The sequence below is a fragment of the Oncorhynchus gorbuscha genome, linkage group LG24 (genome assembly GCF_021184085.1).
Source record: "Oncorhynchus gorbuscha isolate QuinsamMale2020 ecotype Even-year linkage group LG24, OgorEven_v1.0, whole genome shotgun sequence".
NCBI classification, from domain to species: domain Eukaryota; kingdom Metazoa; phylum Chordata; class Actinopteri; order Salmoniformes; family Salmonidae; genus Oncorhynchus; species Oncorhynchus gorbuscha.
In genome coordinates, this window is record NC_060196.1 from 50669525 (window position 1) to 50691425 (window position 21901).

A 21901-nucleotide genomic window follows, 5' to 3' on the forward strand; every position below is an offset into this window, starting at 1 on the left:
TTTGTTGACGTTGAGTGTGAGGTTATTTTCCTGACACCTCACTCCGAGGGCCCTCACCTCCTCCCTGTAGGCCGTCTCGTCGTTGTTGGTAATCAAGCCTACCACTGTTGTGTCGTCCGCAAACTTGATGATTGAGTTGGAGGCGTGCGTGGCCACGCAGTCGTGGGTGCACAGGGAGTACAAGAGAGGGCTCAGAACGCAATAGATAATCACCACATTATTGTCCTGCTCCAATGATATTGGAGCAACAAACCTCGGATGTATGGTAAAAAAACAGGTCGTTTCAGTTTAGATGGTATTGCTGTCAATGGCTAAAAATTTAATATATTCGCGCCAGATGACCAACAGAAAATATAAAACAAGTGCATACCATGATGCAGCATCTCCCCCTTCAGAATATTAGAGGAAATCCCACCTTCTTTCCCTACACATCCGGCCAGGGCAATGTGCCGCTTTGAATTAGCGGTTAATGTCGCCATCTACAGGCCATTTAGAGAAGTGTACTGGAAAACTGCGTTGTCAGATTTACATGTATTATTTAACTCAACAAAACCAGTTTTTTATATAATTCAATCATTCATATTTTCATTGTATATTGTTTTGTTTGCACATGTTTCTTTCTTTCTATAAACAACCACCTTCCCAAAAACCAAAGCGTAGTGTTTTTTCATTGGTCAACGCCAATGCCAATCAAATCCAAACTTCACCAACAACAACTCAACACAGAGGTCGGTCTTGTGAAGAGCATTCGTGAATTCTGGAATATTGTTGCTTGTTAAAAGTTTAGGTGATGCAAAGACATTCGGCACTGTTCAGGAATGTGACTGTGTTTCATTGACAATTGTTTCGAACAATGTCAATTTAACGCATTGATATTGCCCTTGGTGGCTAGCATTAGCCAGCTAGCTAGCGTCTTTACGTCTGAGAGACTGGAGCGTGCTGCTGGTGAAGAGAAAGGGCATCCTGGCTGACAACAATCGGACTGTCTCGGGACTTCAATTTTAATTTGTTGCAACTATGAAGTTAACGCAGTTTTTGCTAAAGAACAGCTCCATACCGAAACAAGCACTAGTGGATAGGTTTTCCAAGTTCTCGCCTTCGCCGCTGTCAATGAAACAATTCATAGACTTTGGTAAGTTTTCATCCCTGTCCTGTCATAATAACATAGCTAAACATTACAATACTGTTAAAAATGTAGCTGGCTAGCTAAACGTTACAATGACGTCACTGTGCAACATTGTAGCTTGCCTAACGTTAATTCCATAGCAGCTACGTGCAAAACAAGTGCCACTGGTTGCATTGTGAAAGTAGGGTAGCTAAGTAACTGACAGCTGTCAGTGTTCCCAGAGTACTGCAGTAGGTGTCCTCTCTGATCACTCTCTGCTGAAGCGTTGACAAACACAATTGAATACAATAATGTCATGATATTGGGGGGTATTCACAGCCATGGGGATGGCACCCATTGTATTGCCTCTCTCCTGACAATAGATTGTTTACGGCTAGCTGCGAGACGAAACAATGTCTCGTTGTAGGATTAAGCAACGTATTATAATGCGATAGATACCAAGCAAAGGTATCCATCAAATGTAAAGCAGAGACTGTGATATTGAATCAAATCCCTCGTGACACTCACGGCCACTGTTAGTTAGATTCAGTTCTAACAAGTCACTGAAAGGGGGAAATTAAAACCTTACTCCCTATCATGCTTTTCTGCTAGATAGCACTTGGTCCTATTCTTAGGTGAAAACGTGATGTAATCCTTCTGCCAAAACAAACCAGTTCAATGTCTTCACATTGTCTTAAACATTTACACAGCAGTGTGTGTACTGTATGATGCCCTGTCTTGAGATTTCCAGTCAGTAGTTTATCCCTGAGACTGAAACAGGGAGGGACTACCTGACCTGGTCCAATGAGAAAACAACGTTTTTGTTTTCCATTGCAAAACGTTTTGCTGTGGTTGCGCCTAATGAGAACAACCCAGATGTGTTCCTGTGTCATGCGACTGCAGGCTCAGCCAATGCCTGTGAGAAGACGTCCTTTGTGTTCCTGCGTCAGGAGCTTCCTGTCCGGCTGGCCAACATCATGAAGGAGATCGACTTCCTCCCTGACAAGCTTCTCAGCACCCCCTCACTACAGCTGCTACAGAGCTGGTAAATACAGCTGTAGCTTACACATCTCTATATCTCAGTTAATCTGTGCACCCCCTCACTACAGCTGCTACAGAGCTGGTAAATACAGCTGTAGCTTACACATCTCTATATCTCAGTCAATCTGTGCACCCCCTTACTATAGCAGCGGCTACATCACCTATTATGAACCTTGACCCTAATTTCACTGAATATTGGCCAATCCCCCTCCAGGCTGCAGACACACCTCACCTACACAAGCTGCATGAGTGTGTGTGTAGACAGTACATAGTGAGATGTAGATGAGTCCAATCCCATTCCAGGCTGAAGAAACTACTTAATTTAATTGTGTAGCTATGTGTGTGTGGAATAGTTACCTTACCACTGATGTAGGGTCACGGCACAGGTCAGATATTTTAGCATCCCTTGAATGGACTGGGAGTAGAATAACTTAGTTCCTGAAAGGGTGTCTTCTAGCAAAAGCGTAAATATTCTTGACCTCCTCTATTTTACTGAGTACTGTGTGCTCCTCCTAAAGAGAGCTGACCCAACTGTAAACATTACACTGATTCATGCATTCAGTAGGACCGTTTGTATAGAATGTGGAGAATTGGATCACTCCCAGAGTATATCTTTCCCCTTAGTTATTCCATCCATTTATTTTACCAGGCAAATCAATTAAGAACAAATTCTTATTTACAATGACTGCCTGGCAAGAGGCAAAAGGCCTCCTGTTGGGATTAAAACATAAAGATCTGCTTGTACCTTTTCGCCAACTCTCTGCTCCAGTATGTTTGTTCCTTCATAGTTGTCAGAAATGATGATTGAACTTGTACAGTGCTCTTGGTGAAACGTGTATGATCAAACCAATCACATGTATTTTATAAAGCCCTTTTTACATCAGCAGTTGTAAAATGTCTTATCTTGAAGAGCCATTTACTGTAGGTAATATTGCCTATCCTGACAGAGCCAATAGGATGTTATTATCCTGGCAACCATAAGTGCATAGACTATCTTACTGAACTACTCTGCCCTAGTGAGGGGTATGGGGGATGAGAGAGTTATGGGGGTCTCAAATCAAAGCACCACGTCCCTTAAACGGAGTGGTACATCTCATTTCTAGGGATGAGATGCAGGCCTACCCTGCCAAGAAGCCTGCAGCCTCCGTCTCATATCTCTGTCTGTCAGGCAGGCTGCACAGGTGTACACAGACACATGCTTACACACACAGTAGCATACTCACTCTACACACTCATACAAATGGATTTTGTGTTGTAGATGTAGTGGCCTGAGGGCACACATTTACTGTGTTGTGAAATCTGTTATGAATGTAATGTTTTTAAAATTATATAAACTGCCTTTAATTTGCTGGACCCCAGGAAGAGTAGCTGCTGCCTTTGCAGGAACTAATGGGGCTCCTTAATAAATACAAAATACTGGGACGATGTGGGCTGGAACACCATGTATCCTCAGTGGAACAGGGGCCGTGCGCGACGTTGTTTGACGATCATCAGAAGTGTAGCCTAGAAAAATGGAGGACTACAATGTGCATCAAGTCTTTATTAGTGATAGTCAGAGATATTTTGTCAGGTAAAATGGGTACTTGCAAATATGTTCTCTTATTGAAACGGAATACTTTCCCAAAAATAAATGGAGTTGATTGCTGAGTGCTAGGCCTCTGAAGGAATTGTTTAGGCTATCTCCTAGTTAATGAAAACCATCAGCTAACTAGAGTGTAATGTCAGGGAAAGTACAGCACAGTTGAAACTCTGAACTAGGCCAATAACTAGCAGTGTCTCTCTGATAGGTGGCCAGTACAGAACTCTATGTTCCAGCTTTATTATCAATGTAATGATATGGCAGATATATTTCTAAACTTGGTCTAAAGTTAGCATTCTGCGTCATCGCTACTCTATTAGGGGTTATGTTCCACTTTGGGCCGTGGGGTTTTTCCATCCACAATATTGATTTGGCACCATTTATTTGACTTGGCTAGTGGTAGAGTAGTGGCCTGAGGGCAACAACAAACGTTACAGTTAAACTTTGTAATTCAAGCTAGTTAGCCTAGTTGTATCTGTTATGTAGCTTATGCAGCAGCTGTGTTAGTAAAGTGGGAGGGTTCAAGGTCAGTTGGTGGACAAAGAGGGTTTGAAAACAGTCAGCCACTGATCTCTCACCTAGCTTCCAGACTCAATCTGCACGTCACTGAAGTCGGGACAATTTAGCCTACAGCCTCTTAACTAGGCCATAATAGTGACTCCTCTGAACAAGCTAGTAGGCTAATAAGTAAGCTACTGAAATGCTTAGTGTTAACGTGTTAGGCCCGCTTCCACTAGGTTAGAAGTGTTTAGTGTGTGCTGTACAGAGAATATTCATGTTTTGAGAGGTTGAAAATGGTGAGGAATGTTTCAACATCAGAAGGAACATAACTGCCCAAATGGCACTCTATTCCCCAGGGCTCATAGGGCTCTGGTCAAAAGTAGTGCACTATATAGGGAATAGGTTGCCATTTGGGATGCATAATAGGCCTATCTCCAGCCACAAGTAGCCCTAGTTATTGTAGCATGTATAAATACCCCCATGTGGTTTTCATGATCACCACGAGAGTCGGAGACCGTTCCAAAATAGAAGTCTTGAGATTTTTAAAGGTGGAACTCCATGAGTCAAAAGTGATTTGCTAAAGGAAAGAAGTGATCTTTGCCCTGGTTTCTACACATACCTTTAGTTTCTTTCACCATGGGACTGATATAAAGGTTTAAAGAAGCACTCATAAAGCTTTCATTATGCCTATGTAATTCATAAGCAAATTTCGTGCTACACTCCCAAGCATTTTGCTTATAAATACTCTTTATGAATGCTCTGTAAAGCCTAAGAATACTCTTTATGAATGCTCTGTAAAGCCTAAGAATACTCTTTATGAATGCCCAACAAGGCCTTTATAAATGTAGTTTAAAGTAGTAGTATTGTTTCCCTGTGTAAACTAGCCTGTCTTCTGTGATCTATTCCTACAGGTATGCAACAAGTCTGATGGAGCTTGTGGGCTTCCTGGAGAAAGATCCTGATAATAAAACGATCCTAAAGAAGTAAGTCAATCCAGCAGATAGGCCTACATCTCATTAGATGGACTCTCCAAAGTGAGTCATAGTTCATTCAGGTAAGGAAAGATAACATTTCTCTAATCTCTGCCTAATAATAGCTACCTCTTCTAACTGAATAATAGATTATGGTTTTAATCTTGATCTGAAATGTAAGGGGATATGATGGATTACCACATCCACCATACCTCTGCTGCTGCGGAATTACATCAATCATATTTTGAGCTGGTAGAAACCTTGCAGATGTTAGTGAGTTAATGACTATAGCTACTTTATTTATACCCAGAGGGAAAATTAGGATTGCAGACTATTGGAATAGAATTTGTGGAATTGTAAACTTTCGACCCAGTCTTTTCCCTGTCTCCTCAGGTTCACTGAGACGCTGGTGAACGTCAGGAACCGTCACAACAACGTGGTCCCCACCATGGCCCAGGGCGTAGTGGAGTACAAGGAGGCTTTTGGCTCTGACCCCGTGACCAATCAGAACGTCCAATACTTTCTGGATCGCTTCTACATGAGCCGCATCTCCACCCGCATGCTCATGAACCAGCACTGTCAGTAACTATACTACATATATACTATACTACATATATACTATACTACAGTCATGGCCAAAAGTTGAGAATTACACATATTAATTTTCAAAGTCTGCTGCCTCAGTTTGTATGATGGCAATTTGCATATACTTCAGAATGTTGAGAAAAGTGATCAGATGAATTGCAATTAATGAACTGAATCCCCCCCAAAAACATTTCCACTGCATTTCAGCCCTGCCACCAATGGACCAGCTGACATCATGTCAGTGATTCTCTTGTTAACACAGGTGTGAGTGTTGACGAGCACAAGGCTGGAGATCCCTCTGTCATGCTGATTGAGTTCAAATAACAGACTGGAAGCTTCAAAAGGAGGGTGGTGCTTGGAATCATTGTTCTTCCTCTGTCAACCATGGTTATCTGCATGGAAAAACGTGCCGTCATCAATGCTTTGCACAAAAAGGGCTTCACAGGCAAGGATATTGCTGCCATTAAGATTGCACCTAAATCAACCATTTATCGGATCATCAAGAACTTCAAGGAAAGCGGTTCAATTGTTGTGAAGAAGGCTTCAGGGCGCCCAAGAAAGTCCAGCAAGCGCCAGGACCATCTCCTGAAGTTGATTCAGCTGCGGGATCGGGTTACCACCAGTACAGAGCTTGCTCAGGAATGGCAGCAGGCAGGTGTTAGTGCATCTACACGCACAGTGAGGCAAAGATTTTTGGAGGATGGTCTGGTGTCAAGAAGGGCAGCAAAGAAGCCACTTCTCTCCAGGAAAAACATCAGGGACAAACTGATATTCTGCAAAAGGTACAGGGATTGGACTGCTGAGGACTGTGGTAAAGTAATTTTCTCTGATGAATCCCCTTTCCGATTGTTTGGGGCATCCGTAAGGAAGCTTGTCCGGAGAAGACAAGGTGAGCACTACCATCAGTCCTGTGTCATGCCAACAGTAAAGCATCCTGAGACCATTCATGTGTGGGATTGCTTCTCAGCCAAGGGAGTGGGCTCACTCACAATTTTGCCTACGAACACAGCCATGAATAAAGAATGGTACCAACACATCCTCTGAGAGCAACTTCTCCCAACCATCCAGGAACAGTTTGGTGATGAAAAATGCATTTTCCAGCATGATGGAGCACCTTGCCATAAGGCAAAAGTGATAACTAAGTGGCTCGGGGAACAAAACATCGATATTTTGGGTCCATTGCCAGGAAACTCCCCAGACCTTAATCCCATTGAGAACTTGTGGTCAATCCTCAATAGGCGGATGGACAAACAAAAACCCACACATTCTGACCAACTCCAAGCATTGATTATGCAAGAATGGGCTGCCATCAGTCAGGATGTGGCCCAGAAGTTAATTGACAGCATGAAAGGGCGAATTGCAGAGGTCTTGATTGTTCCACTGGATGTCATAAGGTGAATGCACCAATTTGTAAGTCGCTCTGGATAAGAGCGTCTGCTAAATTACTTAAATGTAAATGTAAAGAAGGGTCAACACTGCAAATATTGACTCTTTGCATCAATCCTAATGTAATTGTCAATAAAAGCCTTTGACACTTATGAAATGCTTATAATTATACTTCAGTATTCAATAGTAACATCTGAAAATAATATCTAAAGACACTGAGGCAGCAGACTTTGTGAATATTAATATTTGTGTCATTCTCAAAACTTTTGGGCACGACTGTACATCACCATGCTCCTGAAGCAGCACGAGTCACAGTAGGGCTGCGTACACAAAATACATGCAGCATGCAAGTGTAGTTACCCAATGAGTTTGAATTTGTTGTTGTTATGTACCTCTTCAGCTCTCATCTTTGATGGAAGTGCCAACCCTGCCCATCCCAAGCACATTGGCACCATCGACCCCGACTGTGACGTGACAGAGGTGGTAAAAGGTGCTGTCCCTCATCAGCTACACACAGAGGCCGAGACCCGCACACACAGAGGCCGAGACCCGCACACACAGAGGCCGAGACCCGCACACACAGAGGCCGAGACCCGCACACACAGAGGCCGAGACCCGCACACACAGAGGCCGAGACCCGCACACACAGAGGCCGAGACCCGCACACACAGAGGCCGAGACCCGCACACACAGAGGCCGAGACCCGCACACACAGAGGCCGAGACCCGCACACACAGAGGCCGAGACCCGCACACACAGAGGCCGAGACCCGCACACACAGAGGCAGAGACACGCACACACACTTATGATTTACAGGTGCAGTATCATTATTTAACCATTTTCACTGCTACAGTAGGTATGTCCTTTTCTCCTTGATCTGCACAGTTTCACATTTATTCTCATAATAAGAATAGAACTAAATGATGTGTAATCGAAATGCCTTTTAAACAGAGGCAGACTGTTCTTCACCCACCTATTTCAACATGTCTCTGTGTAGTTTTAGTTGATCTACTCTCTGTAGTCACTGTACATTAGCTGTTATGGTGACTAGATTGAAAGTCAGTGGTGTTAAACCAAGTTCATTCACTCAAAGGGTCAGACAGCAGAACAGATAAAACATGTTCCCACCAGCACAAGTAGATATACCCCAATTTAGGTGAAGTTTCCTCCTTCCCTCTAAAACACCTTTATTGTCAGGCAGGAAGTTAAGTGATGTGGGTAATAAACTGTTCCTTCTCCCTTAATCTGACATCAGCTCCCATTCCTCACTAATCCACAGATCTCCAACCTTATCAGTGACTGTAACCATGCGATTGATTGCCTTTCCTTTACTCAGGGCATCCCTCTGGTTCATATCCAGCCTTAATTGACCCCACCCTATACATTGTTCATACAGATAACCATTAACTTCTGGTGTATAAATCAGACTGTGGCCCTTCTCATTTCTGTAGGATACCTGATAATTAACAATATTTCAGGTTTAGAAGTCAGAATAACAACTAATAACCATAACGGCTAATCAGTGGTCATTAGTTGTTATGGTAACTAGATTGAAAGTCAGTATTTTCCTCCTGTGCTACAGTCCTTGTCTTTGTTTTGACTGTTTCATCCCCAGATGCCTTCGATAGTTCCAAGATGCTCTGTGAGCAGTACTACCTGACCTCGCCAGAGATTGACATCACACAAGTCAACGGTAAATCGCATTCTATACAGGGTTATAGATCTGGCTTCTGGAAGGTATTTGTTTTCCTTCAAATATTTCAGCTGCGCTTGGTTGAGCTGGCCTGGCTCAATTGACCCAATAGAATAGTCCCAGAAGTGCAACATGGCCCAACTGACACTGTTGATGAGCTTTTTCAAACACGCAAAGTATTTGAAAGATTGTAAATACTATTTGGAGCCAAGTCTGTTTGATACAACATTGCACCAAGGGAAGGGAGAAGGACCAGAGCAGCTTGAAGACGTTTTTTGTTCTCCTATTTCCAAATAGTACCATTTGGTTTGCAAGTGAGTTTTAGGCCGGGGTTGTTAGAGAAGATTAGGTTTACAGAAACGATTTGTGAGGTTGTATTTGCATTGTGAGTTGTTTGGCCAGGTTTGATTTTTGACTTTCTTTGCCCTGTGGGTTGAGTATTCTTGATCTCTCATTCAATTCCTCTGGTCTACTCAATTCGGGGCGCAATTTGCAAAGTGTGTTTGTGTGTAGCTAGCTTGTGTGAGTGGTGTTAGGAGATATTTAGCTGAACCATTTTTAGCAATGAACTCTGTTGCTTTAGTTGAACAGCGTGCGACGACAGTTTACTCTCAGCTAGGGTTGTCAGGAGCCATGTCTATAGAGAACTATTATTTCATACATCTCACTTCCACAGGTATAAATATTCACTTCTGTGTATCGCCCTGAGTTTTAAAAAACGTTTAAAAACTGTGCAGGTCTAGGTTATACACTGAGTGTACGAAACATTAGGAACACCTTCCTACTATTGAGTTGCAACCCCTTTTGTCCCCAGAACAGCCTCAATATGTCGGGGCATGGACTCTACAAGGTGTTGAGAGCGTTCCACAGGGATGCTGACTCACGTTGACTCCAATGCATAGTTGTGATAGGATAGGATAAGTAATCCTTCTCACCCCCCCCTTTAAGATTTAGATGCACTATTGTAAAGTGACTGCTCTACTGGATGTCATAAGGTGAATGCACCAATTTGTAAGTCGCTCTGGATAAGAGCGTCTGCTAAATTACTTAAATGTAAATGTGATAATTTGTCAGGATGTCTTTTAATTTGGTGGACTATTCTTGATACACATGGGAAACTGATGAATGTGATAGCTTTCACCTGGTCAGTTTGCCATGGAAAAAGCAGGTGTTTTTAATGTTTTGTACACTCAGTGTGTGTTTTATGAACAGGACAATAGCACCACTGTGATAAATATTTTATTGTAGGTAGAGGGAAATGATAATCATTGCTAAAACAAGAACAGAGCCAGACATTATTTGGTGCCCAAACTTTCAAAATGTGCCAGCCATAAAATATCAATGGGCTGCACAGTCTAGCCTACGTCTGATGCATTACAGGGGGTGTGGACAGTCACATCAGGCATAATGAGTCATCAAAAATGTTATCCATGTTATCCAATGTTACCCATCAGCCTCTTATCTCTCCAATCAGCAGCGGAACAGAACAGCAACAAGCCCCTTGCTACAGGCTTAGTCTTGTCGCCGGGCATATTTCTCCTCTCTCAGTGATCCGTCGAAGTCTAACTCTCAGTAACAAACCTCCGTTCACCCACATTCAGCTGTTTAACAGTCACCCTGTTACATAAGTCTTAAAAAAGAAAAACAATGTCTATTCATGGGTTTAGTTGGTAGCAACCTCATCCCCAGGCTATAGGCTATCAGAAGTGTCTGGGGACGTGATTACGTTGGTAGAATAGTAAACTATGTGTTTCATAGTGACTATTGAGTTCAGTTGTGCATTTGCAATAAGATAGCTACATAGCCGTCTTTGTATCAAAGATAATTGTGTAGTCTAGAGCGATTTTCTAGGTTAGCTAGCCAGCTATTGTCGTTCTTTTAACGCAACGTAACGTAAACAACACTACTAGCTAGCCAGCTAGCCCCCGAATAGCAGCACTGTAGAAACTATTACACTCAACGGAACGACTTGATTAGTGTAGTGTCAACAACGCACCCACTGCCAGCTAGCCTACTTCAGCAGTACTGTATCATTTTAATCATTTTAGTCAATAAGATTCTTGCTACGTAGCTTAACTTTCTGAACATTCGAGACGTGTAGTCCACTTGTCATTCCAATCTCCTTTGCATTAGCGTAGCCTCTTCTGTAGCCTGTTAACTATGTGTCTGTTTATCCCTGTTCTCTCCTCTCTGCACAGACCATACAAACGCTCCACACCGCGTGGCCGCGGCCACCCTAATCTGGTGGTCCCAGCGCGCACGACCCACGTGGAGTTCCAGGTCTCCGGTAGCCTCTGGAATTGCCGATCTGCGGTCAACAAGGCAGAGTTCATCTCAGCCTATGCCTCCCTCCAGTCCCTCGACTTCTTGGCACTAACGGAAACATCGATCACCACAGACAACACTGCTACTCCTACTGCTCTCTCTTCGTCCGCCCACGTGTTCTCGCACACCCCGAGAGTTTCTGGTCAGCGGGGTGGTGGCACCGGGATCCTCATCTCTCCCAAGTGGTCATTCTCTCTTTCTCCCCTTACCCATCTGTCTATCGCCTCCTTTGAATTCCATGCTGTCACAGTTACCAGCCCTTTCAAGCTTAACATCCTTATCATTTATCGCCCTCCAGGTTCCCTCGGAGAGTTCATCAATGAGCTTGATGCCTTGATAAGCTCCTTTCCTGAGGACGGCTCACCTCTCACAGTTCTGGGCGACTTTAACCTCCCCACGTCTACCTTTGACTCATTCCTCTCTGCCTCCTTCTTTCCACTCCTCTCCTCTTTGACCTCACCCTCTCACCTTCCCCCCTACTCACAAGGCAGGCAATACGCTCGACCTCATCTTTACTAGATGCTGTTCTTCCACTAACCTCATTGCAACTCCCCTCCAAGTCTCCGACCACTACCTTGTATCCTTTTCCCTCTCGCTCTCATCCAACACCTCCCACACTGCCCCTACTCGGATGGTATCGCGCCGTCCCAACCTTCGCTCTCTCTCCCCCGCTACTCTCTCCTCTTCCATCCTATCATCTCTTCCCTCCGCTCAAACCTTCTCCAACCTATCTCCTGATTCTGCCTCCTCAACCCTCCTCTCCTCCCTCTCTGCATCCTTTGACTCTCTATGTCCCCTATCCTCCAGGCCGGCTCGGTCCTCCCCTCCCGCTCCGTGGCTCGATGACTCATTGCGAGCTCACAGAACAGGGCTCCGGGCAGCCGAGCGGAAATGGAGGAAAACTCGCCTCCCTGCGGACCTGGCATCCTTTCACTCCCTCCTCTCTACATTTTCCTCCTCTGTCTCTGCTGCTAAAGCCACTTTCTACCACGCTAAATTCCAAGCATCTGCCTCTAACCCTAGGAAGCTCTTTGCCACCTTCTCCTCCCTCCTGAATCCTCCTCCCCCTCCCCCTCCTCCCTCTCTGCAGACGACTTCGTCAACCATTTTGAAAAGAAGGTCGACGACATCCGATCCTCGTTTGCTAAGTCAAACGACACCGCTGGTTCTGCTCACACTGCCCTACCCTGTGCTCTGACCTCTTTCTCCCCTCTCTCTCCAGATGAAATCTCGCGTCTTGTGACGGCCGGCCGCCCAACAACCTGCCCGCTTGACCCTATCCCCTCCCCTCTTCTCCAGACCATTTCCGGAGACCTTCTCCCTTACCTCACCTCGCTCATCAACTCATCCCTGACCGCTGGCTACGTCCCTTCCGTCTTCAAGAGAGCGAGAGTTGCACCCCTTCTGAAAAAACCTACACTCGATCCCTCCGATGTCAACAATTACAGACCAGTATCCCTTCTTTCTTTTCTCTCCAAAACTCTTGAACGTGCCGTCCTTGGCCAACTCTCCCGCTATCTCTCTCTGAATGATCTTCTTGATCCAAATCAGTCAGGTTTCAAGACTAGTCATTCAACTGAGACTGCTCTCCTCTGTATCACAGAGGCGCTCCGCACTGCTAAAGCTAACTCTCTCTCCTCTGCTCTCATCCTTCTAGATCTATCGGCTGCCTTCGATACTGTGAACCATCAGATCCTCCTCTCCACCCTCTCCGAGTTGGGCATCTCCGGCGCAGCCCACGCTTGGATTGCGTCCTACCTGACAGGTCGCTCCTACCAGGTGGCGTGGCGAGAATCTGTCTCCTCACCACGCGCTCTCACCACTGGTGTCCCCCAGGGCTCTGTTCTAGGCCCTCTCCTATTCTCGCTATACACCAAGTCACTTGGCTCTGTCATAACCTCACATGGTCTCTCCTATCATTGCTATGCAGACGACACACAACTAATCTTCTCCTTTCCCCCTTCTGATGACCAGGTGGCGAATCGCATCTCTGCATGTCTGGCAGACATATCAGTGTGGATGACGGATCACCACCTCAAGCTGAACCTCGGCAAGACGGAGCTGCTCTTCCTCCCGGGGAAGGACTGCCCGTTCCATGATCTCGCCATCACGGTTGACAACTCCATTGTGTCCTCCTCCCAAAGCGCTAAGAACTTTGGCGTGATCCTGGACAACACCCTGTCGTTCTCAACCAACATCAAGGCGGTGGCCCGTTCCTGTAGGTTCATGCTCTACAACATCCGCAGAGTACGACCCTGCCTCACACAGGAAGCGGCGCAGGTCCTAATCCAGGCACTTGTCATCTCCCGTCTGGATTACTGCAACTCGCTGTTGGCTGGGCTCCCTGCCTGTGCCATTAAACCCCTTCAACTCATCCAGAACGCCGCAGCCCGTCTGGTGTTCAACCTTCCCAAGTTCTCTCACGTCACCCCGCTCCTCCGTTCTCTCCACTGGCTTCCAGTTGAAGCTCGCATCCGCTACAAGACCATGGTGCTTGCCTACGGAGCTGTGAGGGGAACGGCACCTCAGTACCTCCAGGCTCTGATCAGGCCCTACACCCAAACAAGGGCACTGCGTTCATCCACCTCTGGCCTGCTCGCCTCCCTACCACTGAGGAAGTACAGCTACCGCTCAGCCCAGTCAAAACTGTTCGCTGCTCTGGCCCCCCAATGGTGGAACAAACTCCCTCACGACGCCAGGACAGCGGAGTCAATCACCACCTTCCGGAGACACCTGAAACCCCACCTCTTTAAGGAATACCTAGGATAGGATAAGTATTCCCTCCCCCCCCCTTAAGATTTAGATGCACTATTGTAAAGTGACTGTTCCACTGGATGTCATAAGGTGAATGCACCAATTTGTAAGTCGCTCTGGATAAGAGCGTCTGCTAAATGACTTAAATGTAAATGTAAGGGCAAGTTGTTTTTGTTTCTAGTAACTTCTATCGTCACTTGTGTATGTAATAAATTTGCAGTCATGTTTGGTTTGGAGTAATCCTCAGTGTTTCCTCAGCCAAAGGTCCTGACCAGCCTCTTCGTATTGTCTATGTGCCTTCCCATCTCTACCACATGCTGTTTGAGCTCTTCAAGGTACACCAAACATTTACCTTCGACTGTATAAACATTTCATTACACGTGTGAGGGTGACTACGGCAGACACTACTACACACGATTCAATTACATTAAGCTCAATCTGATTTATATTACTTTGTCATTTCCTCAAGCAATGTTTGTTTTGTTTCCAGAACGCCATGAGAGCAACAGTGGAGACTCATGAAATGGCCCTGCATCTCCCGCCGGTCAAAGTTCGAGTCTCACTGGGCAGTGAAGACCTGACAATCAAGGTAAACACAGGCTCAGAGTATTCACCCTTACAATGAATGATATGCATTGTGCTCATTGCAGTACATTGACATATTTTTAAATGAGAAGTTTAATAGTCACCGGAGTAATTAGAGTATAGACATTACATTAGAAATGTCTATATTCTTTTGGAACGTCTGTGTGTAAAGTTTACTGTTCATTTTAGTTTTTCCACCTTTGTTTATTATCTACTTCAGTTGCGTTGGCAATGTTACCATGTTTCCCATGCTAATAAATGTTACCATGTTTCCCATGCTAATAAATGTTACCATGTTTCCCATGCTAATAAATGTTACCATGTTTCCCATGCTAATAAATGTTACCATGTTTCCCATGCTAATAAATGTTACCATGTTTCCCATGCTAATAAAGCCATTGAATTGAGTACAGTGAAAACCTTCAGCCCTGAGCCCCAACAATATACATTTGTTCAAAAGTAGTGTATGCCCATCCAACACACTTCCACAGATGCAGGGTGGGATGTAGAAGCCTGTACAGTTGAATGTGTATGAATACATAGTACCATAGATTTCCTCCCGTGGTTGTTCTGTAGGTCCTATACCATGACGTTGTTGGTGTTGTTTCTAGATATCAGATCGAGGTGGAGGAGTTCCCCTGAGGAAGATAGAGCGTTTGTTCAGCTACATGTACTCCACCGCCCCCAGCCCCGTCGATATTGACAACTCACGCAACGCTCCACTGGTGAGACCCTGTCCTGGTGCCACTGAACATTAAAGATTTTCCTGGCAGTCAGGTTAATAAGTCAGATTTAATACATTGGAGCACAACATTCGGTAGGACATGATCTATGACTGCAGTTTGATCACATGTTAGAGGCATGCAAGCCTGTTTATTTTATTTCAGCTCAAATGTAAATCGTGATCATTTTATACTGACTAAAGTGTAAACTGCAAGTGAACACGGTTGTAAATTAGCAGAATTACAAACTGGACCAGTCATATGTTGCCCAAGGTTTAAAGTGTAACTGAATGCTTGTCTACTACAGTACTGTGACAGTCAGTTCAGAGTGAGTTTAACCCTTTGTGTCCCTGGCTCTCTGTAGGCTGGTTTCGGCTACGGTCTTCCCATCTCCCGTCTCTATGCCAAGTACTTCCAGGGAGACCTGCAGCTCTACTCCATGGAGGGATATGGGACGTCAGCTGTCATCTACCTGAAGGTAACACTTCTACGAATGGAATGTGTTACTTCAACAGTTGTCTTATTCTAGATAATTGAACTTCTAAACCAGGGTTCCCCCATTTTGGCCCTGAATTTGTATTTATTTTTGCTCAGAAAACGTACAATTTTCGTTGTTGGACATAAGACTGTAAAAACGGCAGTTATTTTATTTTGAAAAACTGTACCCAAGTATTCCCAAGCCTAGTAGAGAGATACGTGATCATATACAAATGTAAGAAATGTTTGAAATTATCATGTTTTTGTCAAATATCTGTTTGGCCTTCTTGTGGTCAAATTGAGTCTACAAATGATTTGTAATTGTGTTCCGGCCCCCTGACCATCCGCTCACGGAAAAATGGTCCCACGGCTGAATCAAGTTGGTTATCCCTGCTCTATACAACGTTGTTCAATGTCTGAAATAAGTATGTAAAGGTTCATTCTCTGAATGGTGGAAGACTAACGTGACCAGCATGTGATATAAATAGAGCCTTGCCCTCATAATCGTCAGAATCTGTTGCAACAGGAGGGAATGTGTAGGATAATGAGCAGCAGTATTTCCGGTGTTTGGGTTTTCTTCACTGGTTATTTGGACGTATCAGGATTTGGCGAAGGCTTGCTTAGACGGACTGCTTTGCACGTGTTGAAATTAGTGGAAGGGGGGAGGACTTTGGCTGAGAGTTCTCTTTTGCGAGGGTGGAGACTTCGCAAATCAGAACTCCCAATTTCTAACACTGATGGACCCAGAACTAAATCGCCTAGCTCACCAAATTCCGTGAGATTTTAGTTTTGAATTAACCAAGATTACATCTAACCTACCACTCCACTCTGTGCTTCGTTAACAGGCCTTGTCCTCAGATTCTGTGGAAAGACTTCCTGTTTACAACCAGTCAGCCATAAGGCATTACCAGACGAGCAACGAGGCGGATGACTGGTGCATGCCCAGCAAGGATCCCAAGAAGCTGGGGAAGTATGAGAGGAGAAGTCAATAGGGGTGTAACGGTACAGGTGTTCGTACCGAACCGTTCGGTAGGGGGCCTCGTTTAAGTCTGCACTCAACTAGAATGAATACATTTAATAAAATATATACAAAATAAAAGGCCTATAGGCTATGCCTACGCTGCGTTGTAGGCCAGTGCCTCGAGTAAATTTGAGCTGAATTTTTGTTTTTTTAGGGCTATTCTGTTAAAACAACTAGAGCCTATATGCACATTGTAATCTAAATTCAAATCTTAATTGGCACATTTCAAACTGTCCTTGTGTGAGGCGCATCCAGGAACTAGTTTTGTACGATGGCGAGTGGTGGGGTAGATAAACCAGGAGGATCCTCCGTCGTTTAAATCTCCAGTTTGGAATGTTTTGGCTTCCCAGTAAATCACATTGGTGATGGACAGAGAGTTGTGGATAAGACGTTAACAGTATGTCGCCACAATTCAACGAGAATAGGCTATCCAGCTGCCAACACCTCAAATATGTTGACACGTTTATGTCGACGTCACAAGATGGAAACGGAAAGAAACAACCCAAAATCACCTCCCCTCTGCATTCAAGCAGCCGTTGGGAACTGGTTCTGACTGGCCACAAATGACACGAGCAATCGGTAGGCTGTGTTTATATTTTTTACAGTCTTTGGTTTAAAGCCACGCCCGTTCTCAGTGGTTGAGAATAGGGAATTCCAGCACCTTGTAAAAATGCTCGATCCACGTTGTGAACTTCCCTCTTGCACCCATGTCAGGTTATACCCGCTCTATATAAGCAAGCCACAGTTTTCTAGGAATTGGCCAATGCACCCTGTGTTGCGATTACTTAAAAGTGACAGCCCATCACCTTACCCCGGAGTGGGAGTGTATGACTTCACAACTGGTAAATTCCCACCTCCCACATGGTTACAAATGCAGCATCAGTGTGAAAACGTAATTTTCCTGCTGTACCGAAACCAAACCGTGACCCCAAAACGGCAATACATACCGAACCGTGGATTTGGTGAACCGTTACACCCCTAGAAGTTAACCAAACAGACTGAGCTAGCAGGAAGAACAAAGGAGGAAGACCGAAAGGAGGATCAAACTGACAGAAGGCACACAGTTGTACCCACAGCTATTACCGTGTGTGAGAGAGATGTGGATTCCTCTCGCAATGGATATTCTCATACATTCACTTGAAGTGGAAAAACACATTACTGTCGGAGGCGTTTCAATGGCAATACCAGGATCTCAATTCAATAAGTGACTTCATGAATGTTAGTTAGAAACAGGGTCGTACAATACTCACAATCATATTTTCTTCTGGTTATAATTTAACCACAGGTTTCAGTTATTTATTCCGCTCACTTATTTGAACGTTATTACACAGTGTAAGCTAGTGTTTTTCGCTTATTATTAAAAAGGGTGAATGTTTAACGATTATTTAATTTATCAATCGACTGAATTAGGTTAGTACAGCTAATGTCACAGCACTATAATCTGTGATACTCCATTTTTTAAATGTGAATTTAGTTCTTAACTCTTCACTCACAGCTACGGTTTGCAGCTTGGACACTGAGCTCTATGGACACAGACACATAGTGTGTCAGTCAGAAACATGATAAGGCCATGCTGTCAGTCAATGGATTTTCTTTGATTACCCTTCTACTACAGATTGTTCTGTAGATGGGGTGGGGGTTGTGGGGTGCATAGCGGCCTCCGACTCAAGACTGTTTATTTTCAGCTCTGAGCATGTCACTTTTTTTTTACCCCTCACAAATATTTGTCCACCTCGAACTTTAGACAAAGTTTATCTACAAAAGGGATTTTATTTGGGAATTTATTTATCCTAAAGGGATTTTCTTTGGGTTCCCCCCCATCAACTGTTTTTCTTGGTGCCATTTTGAGTTACACCCTGGCTTGTTTAATAAGATGAGATGAAATCCAAGGTCCATTCAAGGTTTCCTATTAAGAAAGTAAATATTGAAGAGATTGAAGTATTCTAGTGTACTCATTGAGTCCAACTGACTTTTAAAATATAAGTTATGTGAATATTGAGAGAAATGTTAGAAACATCAAATTTAACTCAATTTTGTAGATTTACTAAAATGATTTAATTTTAAGAGGCCGGCTAGGTCTTCCATGCATGAAGTATTTATTGAATAATGTGTGTCATAGAGCAAAATGGGAGTATTATCTCATTTCTGTGATTAGGGATACAGTAAGACTGAGTTGAATCAAATGTTTGTCATTAAATTAATGAATTTCATTCCCTGGTATTCTCTAAGAAAAACTTGCATAAGACAATATGTACACTTGCTTACATTTAACCCAATAACGGCTATGTACAGTGCCTTCAGACAGTACTCACACCCCTTGACTTTTTCCACATTTGATACGCTACAAAGTGGGTTTCAAATGCATTTAACTGTCAATGATCACAAAATACTCTCAAAGTAAAATAATAAAAATATATTTTTATTAGATAAGTATTCAACCCTGAGTCAATACATTACAGCTGTGTTTTTCTGGGTAAGTCTGTAAATGCTTTGCAAACCTGATTGTACAATATTTGCCCATTATTCATTTTAAAATTGTCAAGCTTAATGTTGTGTTGGTAAGTGTATATTTGGCCTTGCGTTTTAGGTTATTGTCCTGCTGGAAGGTGGATTTGTCTTCCAGTGTCTGTTGGAAAGCAGACTGAACCAGGTTATCCTATAGGATTTTGCCTGTGCTCTGTTCCTTTTTTTTATCCTAAAAAAACTCGCTAGTCCTTGCCGATGACAAGCATACCCATAACATGATACAGCCACCACAATGCTTGAAAATATGAAGAGTGGTACTCCGTAATTGTGTTGGCTTCATGGTGAAATCCCTGAGTGGTTTCCTTCCTCTCAGTCAACTGAGTTAGGAAGGACGCCTGTATCTTTGTAGTGACTGGGTGTATTGATACACCATCCAAAGTGTAATTATTAATAACTTCCCCATGCTCAAAGGGATATTAAATGTCTGCATTTAATTTATTTTTACCAATAGTTGCCCTTTGTGAGGCATTGGAAAACCTGCCTGGTCTTGAATCTGTGTTTGAAATTCATTGCTCGACTGAGGGATCTTACAATTATCTGTATGTGTGAGGTACAGAGATGGGGTAGTCATTCAAAAATCATGTTAAACACTATTATTGCACACAGAGTGAGTCCATGCAACTTATTGTGACTAAGCAAATGTTTACTCCTGAACTTATTTAGGCTTGCCATAACAAAGGGGTTGAATACTTATTGACTCAAACATTTCAGTTTTTCATATATTTATAAACATTTCTAAAAACACAATTCCACTTTGACATTATGGTGTAGTGTGTGTAGATCAGTGACACAAAATCAACATTTAATCCATGTTAAATTCAGGCTGTAACAACAAAATTTGCAAAAAGTCAATGGTTGCGAATACTTTCTGAAGGCACTTAAATTGTAATCAGTCTTTTTGTGCATAGAAAGAAATGATTGTTTGAGACGAAACGAACACTGAAGTGGAAACGTCTTCAACGCTGAACTGTTTTCAAATTTTTTTTTTTTACCATTATGGTTTTAAATCACATGTTCTCAGGATGTTGAAGGCATTTCATATTTTTTCTGGTATCACCATAAGTGCTGTGTGATGTCATTAAACTGGCATGGGAGGAGCTATCAATCAGCTGAAGCTGTTGATTTGACATCTTGACGCTGTGGGCCGACGTCCTGACTGGTGCACATAACCTATTCCTGTTGACATGAATGATGATTTACTAATATACAGTATTTGTTTTTTGGGCAGCCATCTTATGTCAGGATTTCAGTCTATATGAATTTGAAGGGAATTGAGTGAATATTTTAAGCGTCTTTAGGTTCAATAAAATGCAACTTTATGTAATATGAAGTTCTCCCTCTGCCTTTTTGTGCCAATGCCAAACAAATGTGCCTGCAGTGCTTCCATTTAGCAGCCTTTTTGCATGTGGTTTAGTCAGAAAATTGTTGTTACCATAATCCTATCCACTAACTAAAGTATTATTAATGCACTCCTGTACAAATGTGTTTGCTTGATTTAGTTTGGTTCCTGAAAACCTAACAATGTAAGGGTTGACGATCAGTGTTTTCCCTCGTGGCTATTTTATCCTATATTTTTCTCATCTTAAACGCTCAACACCGATCGTTAGGAACGTGGGGAAGGTTCTCACAGTACAGTCAAGTTTACCAGTCAAATGGACCTGTAGATAACTGTCAACAGTTATCTGTCATTCAGGCTGAACACTGATATAATGCATTTATCACTTATTATCCTGTTCTGACAGTCAGTGGTGAACTTGACCCCTCTATGTACCCTGAATTCTAAAGGCCTCTACAGTACAGTACTGCCAGGCTACCCACAGCCAGTGTGTGTCCCAGTGTTTGTTGACAACACACATCTTTTCACACAATGCAATCAGTTGATCTACTCTATGGGATAATAAGACGTGTGAAAGCTGTTCTGATGTATATGAAACAACTTCATGATCACTGCTTGTATGTGTTTAGTAATGCCCTGGCTGCTACCTGTTCTACAGTACGCTATGAGCTATTCTAGAGCTTTCTGTTAGAGAGCATGCTTCCTAGTGCACCCTAACAGATTAGTTCTTTAAAAACTACAATAAACAAAATAGGAAATGTGACTGGCGTGTCCTTGTTTTGTGTTATAACCTGAATAATATATTGACAATAATTTGATAGATTTGCAATATCACCTTCAACAATAAAGTGGTGTTTGACTATTTCAAATGTTAATATATTACATGGATATTACGTGGATTAAAATAATGTTCACTGAAAATCAAGACAATAATTCCTTTCTATTTGTGGTCCATAACCTTTCTATCCCTGTTATGTAGCGAGCTGCTTTCTAGACCATCCCCCTGTTCTAACAGCTTGTACTTCCATCCTGTCAGGTATTTTAATGATCTGTATTGTCTACTTGTTGAATGTTTGAAGTCTTGATTTGTGGTTGTTTAATGTCTTGTTAATTGGTGTTGGACCACAGGAAGATTAGCTAGCGTTACGGCGCTAGCTAATGGGGATCCTAATAAAAATGACTCAGTAGTGTAAAAATACCTAAGTACTACTTAAGTAGTAATTTTGGGTATTTATATTTGACAACTTTTACTTCACTACATTCCAAGAGAAAATGTACTTTCTACTCCATACAC

At 43.2% G+C, this 21901-nt stretch overlaps 1 protein-coding gene across 1 annotated transcript; it reads left to right on the plus strand.

Moving 5' to 3' along the window:
• The first annotated feature begins 684 nt into the window (after window positions 1-684).
• pdk4 (pyruvate dehydrogenase kinase, isozyme 4) lies at window positions 685-19433 on the plus strand. Its single transcript, XM_046325533.1, has 11 exons — window positions 685-1132; window positions 2009-2150; window positions 5138-5209; window positions 5591-5775; window positions 7569-7658; window positions 8784-8861; window positions 14199-14275; window positions 14431-14529; window positions 15137-15250; window positions 15612-15725; window positions 16570-19433. Exons 1-11 carry the CDS (start codon window positions 1018-1020, stop codon window positions 16714-16716), a joined length of 1233 nt encoding a protein of 410 aa, XP_046181489.1. The 5' UTR covers window positions 685-1017; the 3' UTR covers window positions 16717-19433.
• The last annotated feature ends 2468 nt before the right edge of the window (window positions 19434-21901 follow it).

Coding starts and splice junctions, on each gene's coding strand:
- pdk4 (XM_046325533.1), top strand. CDS start 1,018: ATGAAGTTAACGCAGTTTTTGCTAAAGAACAGCTCCATACCGAAACAA. Junction 2,151..5,137: donor CTACAGCTGCTACAGAGCTG/GTAAATACAGCT, acceptor CTATTCCTACAG/GTATGCAACAAGTCTGATGG. Junction 14,530..15,136: donor GTGAAGACCTGACAATCAAG/GTAAACACAGGC, acceptor TGTTGTTTCTAG/ATATCAGATCGAGGTGGAGG.